The sequence below is a fragment of the Hesperophylax consimilis genome, chromosome 2 (assembly GCF_061612785.1).
Source record: "Hesperophylax consimilis isolate HC1 chromosome 2, BYU_Hcon_1.0, whole genome shotgun sequence".
Lineage (NCBI taxonomy): Eukaryota > Metazoa > Arthropoda > Insecta > Trichoptera > Limnephilidae > Hesperophylax > Hesperophylax consimilis.
This window is the reverse complement of record NC_142837.1, coordinates 28,070,828-28,075,047: the sequence shown is the minus strand read 5'-3', so window position 1 is coordinate 28,075,047 and position 4,220 is coordinate 28,070,828. Positions and strand designations below refer to the sequence as shown.

General features: G+C 34.0%; 1 protein-coding gene across 1 annotated transcript; it reads left to right on the top strand.

The window, feature by feature from the left end:
* Nucleotides 1-482: 482 nt before the first annotated feature.
* LOC149425875 (uncharacterized) lies at nt 483-3,545 on the top strand. Its single transcript, XM_089645031.1, has 2 exons — nt 483-1,382; nt 1,755-3,545. Exons 1-2 carry the CDS (start codon nt 585-587, stop codon nt 2,178-2,180), a joined length of 1,224 nt encoding a protein of 407 aa, XP_089501157.1. The 5' UTR covers nt 483-584; the 3' UTR covers nt 2,181-3,545.
* Nucleotides 3,546-4,220: the final 675 nt, after the last annotated feature.

Genomic DNA, 4,220 nt, shown 5'->3' with positions numbered 1-4,220 from the left:
ATAAAAATACAACAAACATTTTTTTCGTAGTGATCGAACAACAAAATGTAGCACCACCCATGAAAAGGATAGATATTCAAATAATATAAAATAGCAAAATGAGCGGCCCGCTAAAGTATATCTAATGGACCTAATTCAGCGAACCTACGCACGTTGTCTCAGTAACGTATCTTTACTCTATTAATTCATCTTAGGTGTGAGGAATCTACGTGACCCCTCACTGTAAAACCATTTATGTTGACAAATGAAGATAAGTTTTTAGTGTAGTATTTTAGGCAAACGTTTATTTAAAAAGTGGATAAATCTAAATATAATCATTGGTTGTACGCGCGCCTATTGGCGTGGCCTTTATCACAAGCAACATTTTATGAATTGTTTTTGTGCGTTAATAAAATCATTTAACTTCTTTTGAAATGGCAAACTACGTTTCGACTACTTGGTTCACAATGACATAATTCATTCGTTGCTTGGTTTACATGAAAGCAACTTGCTCAACACAACAATCAGTTGACGCGTAATCTTCGCTCGTGTCGCTTCATAATTCTGCAACGCGCTTGACAATTCATTTATAAATATATTATAAAATGGCCAGCCAGTTCGGAAATGGGCAAACAAGCCCGTTACTCAGTAATGAAATTAATAACATCATGTGTGAAATTGCTAAACAAGAAAACTTATTAGACTTCGAAATACAGGTTAAAGAACAAAGCTTCACAGGGGATAATTATATTGGAAGCATCACAAGAATAAAATTAGAAGCTCTTAAAGATGGCCAGAAGACAATCCACTTGATTATGAAATCAGCTCCAACGACACCTGTTACTCGAGAATCCATACCCGTGAAACAGTATTATACAAATGAAATATTTACTTACAATGTTATTTTACCCACCCTGGACAGAATACAAGCAGACAACAATATTCCAGCAAAAGATCGATTCCCTTTTGTCAAGCTCTACAAGGGTAGCACTGAAGAATTAAAGGAAATGATACTCATGAAGGATTTGTCCGCTGATGGATTCGTCTTGCACGATAAAAGGACTCCAATGAACTTCGAGCATGCATCCCTCGCAATACAGAACATCGCCCGGTTCCACGCGGCCTCGTTTGTCCTGAAAGAGAAAGATCCTGAAAAATTTTCCGTCCTGACGGAGAACCTTCCTCGTTCACAAAACTACGGAAAAGATATGGAAAAAACTTTCCTGCAAGTTATTGAAAATATTATTGAAAGTGTGGAAATAACAAATAGATCTAAAGTTGAGAGTTTTGGAAAGAATGTTACAAGATCGATTTTAAATCCTTTAGACGCCAGTTTAACTGATCCTTACAGTGTTATTTGCCACGGAGACTGCTGGAATAATAATATGCTGTTTAGAACCGAGGTAAATTCATGTATTTATATTTTCAATGCAAATTAATAAGTATATCATTATCCCAAATTGTCATTATAAGTACATATGTTTGATTTCTTATCAATTGTAATTGAATATAACAGAATTACTTTGCCATCATTTTTTATTTATAATTATAAAGTGATTTTATTTCACTATAGGCAATGATTTTTATTTAATCGTTTAAAATGTATCCACTTTAATTATTATTGCGATTACATTTTGATTGCCGATTGATTAAAGCCACTATAAAGCAAATGTTATAATGACTTTTATAGCTGAAACAGCTATTAAATTATTTTTATAAAAAATATGGAGTTCTGCAAATTGAACACAATAACAACACTTTTATTTTTTTTCTAGGATGGAAAGGTAACCGACGTTATTTTGATAGATTGGCAAATAGTGAGATTCGCCTCCCCCGTAACGGACATTGCCTACATGCTCTGCTTATCCTTGGACGAAAACCTTCTAAACCTTCATCTCGATGACCTCTTGGAACTCTACTACAGCGCTCTGCAGCAGGCTATCACACGAATGGGCTGCGACCCCAATATCTGCTACCCCGAAGAGGTGTTCAGGGAACATTTTAAAACAAACATGGTATTTGGACTCGTGATGGCTCTTGTGGCCACACCTTTTACTCTGGCAGAAGCTGGTGAAGCCAGAAATGCAGAAGATATAAGGGATGACTTGAACAAGGGAATCAATAGTATTAACGTTGGGGAAATTGCATCCAAACGATTGAATAGCGTTGTAAATTATTTTGTAAAACATGAAATTATTTAAATAATTTAGATGACTTATGTCACTCAATTTACGTTGATTTTCCTTACTGTTTTAAATTCACAGATTTTTTTACAGTTTATATTTCTGTGTCATAAACACAAAACGATGTCTTGCTAGCGAAATATTTATGAGGCATGCAACTGCCGAGCTGTTAATTTCTCGAAATGCTATTATAAAGTTGTAATCGGTTTGTTTAAATGTCCCGATTTAAAAAAGGGAAGCGTCGAAAAACTCCATAAGATGAGCTTAAGATGTAATGCATTATATTATAATGTCAATATAATGTACGGAAATAATTTTATTATTTCTGTAGCGCCGTTTTCGTAAGGAAATCACCCTGAGGGTGCTTGTACCGATATTGTACACACTGATTGGTAGGTATCTAAAAGCGACAAAATTTTGTTCTACCTACCTATATTATTAAAGTCAATTTTTAAAGATGTGAGAAACGCCCTTACATTAAAAAATCCATGATAGTATTGTGTGTAATTTATATACACTATCAAAAAAAATGTTGGTTATTTTCAATTCAAATATTCATAATTTAAATTGTAATTTTAACATTATATGCAAATCGTTTAATGTGTAGGTATATACATAAATATCGATTCAACAAAAAGTGTTATTTTTGAAATTCTATTTTTTCCGAAATTGTATTATTAAAATTTTTGGTTTTCTTATACGATCGTCATCCTTATTAGTTCAATGATTATTTTTTTTAAATAACCCGTTAAAATCAAAGTATTATTATTAAAGTAAATCTATTTTCAACTTTCGATCTACTTTCGTCATCTCTTGGACCAGCCAGTTTTCCTAAGGATTGAACCATTCTTCCTAGGGACTGGATTCAACACCGCTAATACCTAAGCAAAATCATAATCGGATAGTACCGATATTTATTTAGTGTATTAACTGCTGTAAATTCTTAAATTTAATGTCATTTAATTTCAGAAAATGCGTTTGTGCACGCGTGTGTGTGCGCATGAGAACCTTCAGTAAAAAGTTGAATGAATGCACTGTCATATAATGCACGAGTTTATCTACCGAGTTTAGTTCGATCGGATGTCGCGAAGTGGGTTAATTTCAACTTCTAGGGGTCAATTTCATTCATTTATTAATTACTCATTCAACCACGTAAACAAATCAATTTAAAGAATGAATGAATAATCAAAAAAAACTTGAAATATTTTCCAAAAAAAGGTACATATCATAGACATATGAATATTAGTAGACCTGCCCTAAGTGATTAAAAGCGTATTATTCCCCACTCCCCATACCGGTTCTATTGGAGCCGGCTGGGCTCGCGTATGGCTTCCTGTGAATCTTGAGAATGTGACGTCATCATTCTTGTTCGAACTAGCGTCGAGCTATTTTATGAAATAACACGGCAAAATAGTGGCTTGTGATATGAAAACTTGTAAAAATAGATGTGAAAAAGAGAATAAACCCAATTGTCGTATTACATTCCATATTTAAGCATCATTTTAAGCTTATTCACGTTGTATAATATGAATCAGTTGTAGAAACATATAGGTACTATCACATCGAGCCAACATTGGTCAATGTAGCGATTCTCAAGTGTGCGCATCGTTGTTACTGGGAAGTAAATTATGAACACTTATAAAAGTGTCTAAGTGTCTAACTAAATACGTAAACAAAATATTCGACTCTGAAAATAGAAGAAAATTTTTTTTGCCGAATTTGGACATGTCCTAGTACACGTGGTGTAAGATAGGCCACGTTGGATTAACTTTTATTCCAAAATGACGTAGTACACGTGGTGTAAGATAGGCCATGTTGAATTTACTTTTATTCCAACATGGCCTAGTACACGTGGTGTAAAATAGGCCATGTTATATTTTATTTTATTCCAACATGGCCTAGTATCATTGATGTAATGAGACTAGATTTGCCCTCTGGACTTAATTCCGATCTGAAAATAACGCCACCCTGGAGTAATTTCACAATACAACTCCTTTTTGAATTCCGCCGCCTTCCTTGGTAAGAAAGCCTAGATAATATAAATGCATGTTCCCTACA

What these genes read in the sequence shown, in the direction of transcription:
- LOC149425875 (XM_089645031.1), top strand. Translation starts at nt 585, where the DNA reads ATGGCCAGCCAGTTCGGAAATGGGCAAACAAGCCCGTTACTCAGTAAT. An exon ending in ATATGCTGTTTAGAACCGAG is followed by an intron (nt 1,383 to 1,754) that starts GTAAATTCATGT and finishes TTTTTTTTCTAG; the next exon opens with GATGGAAAGGTAACCGACGT.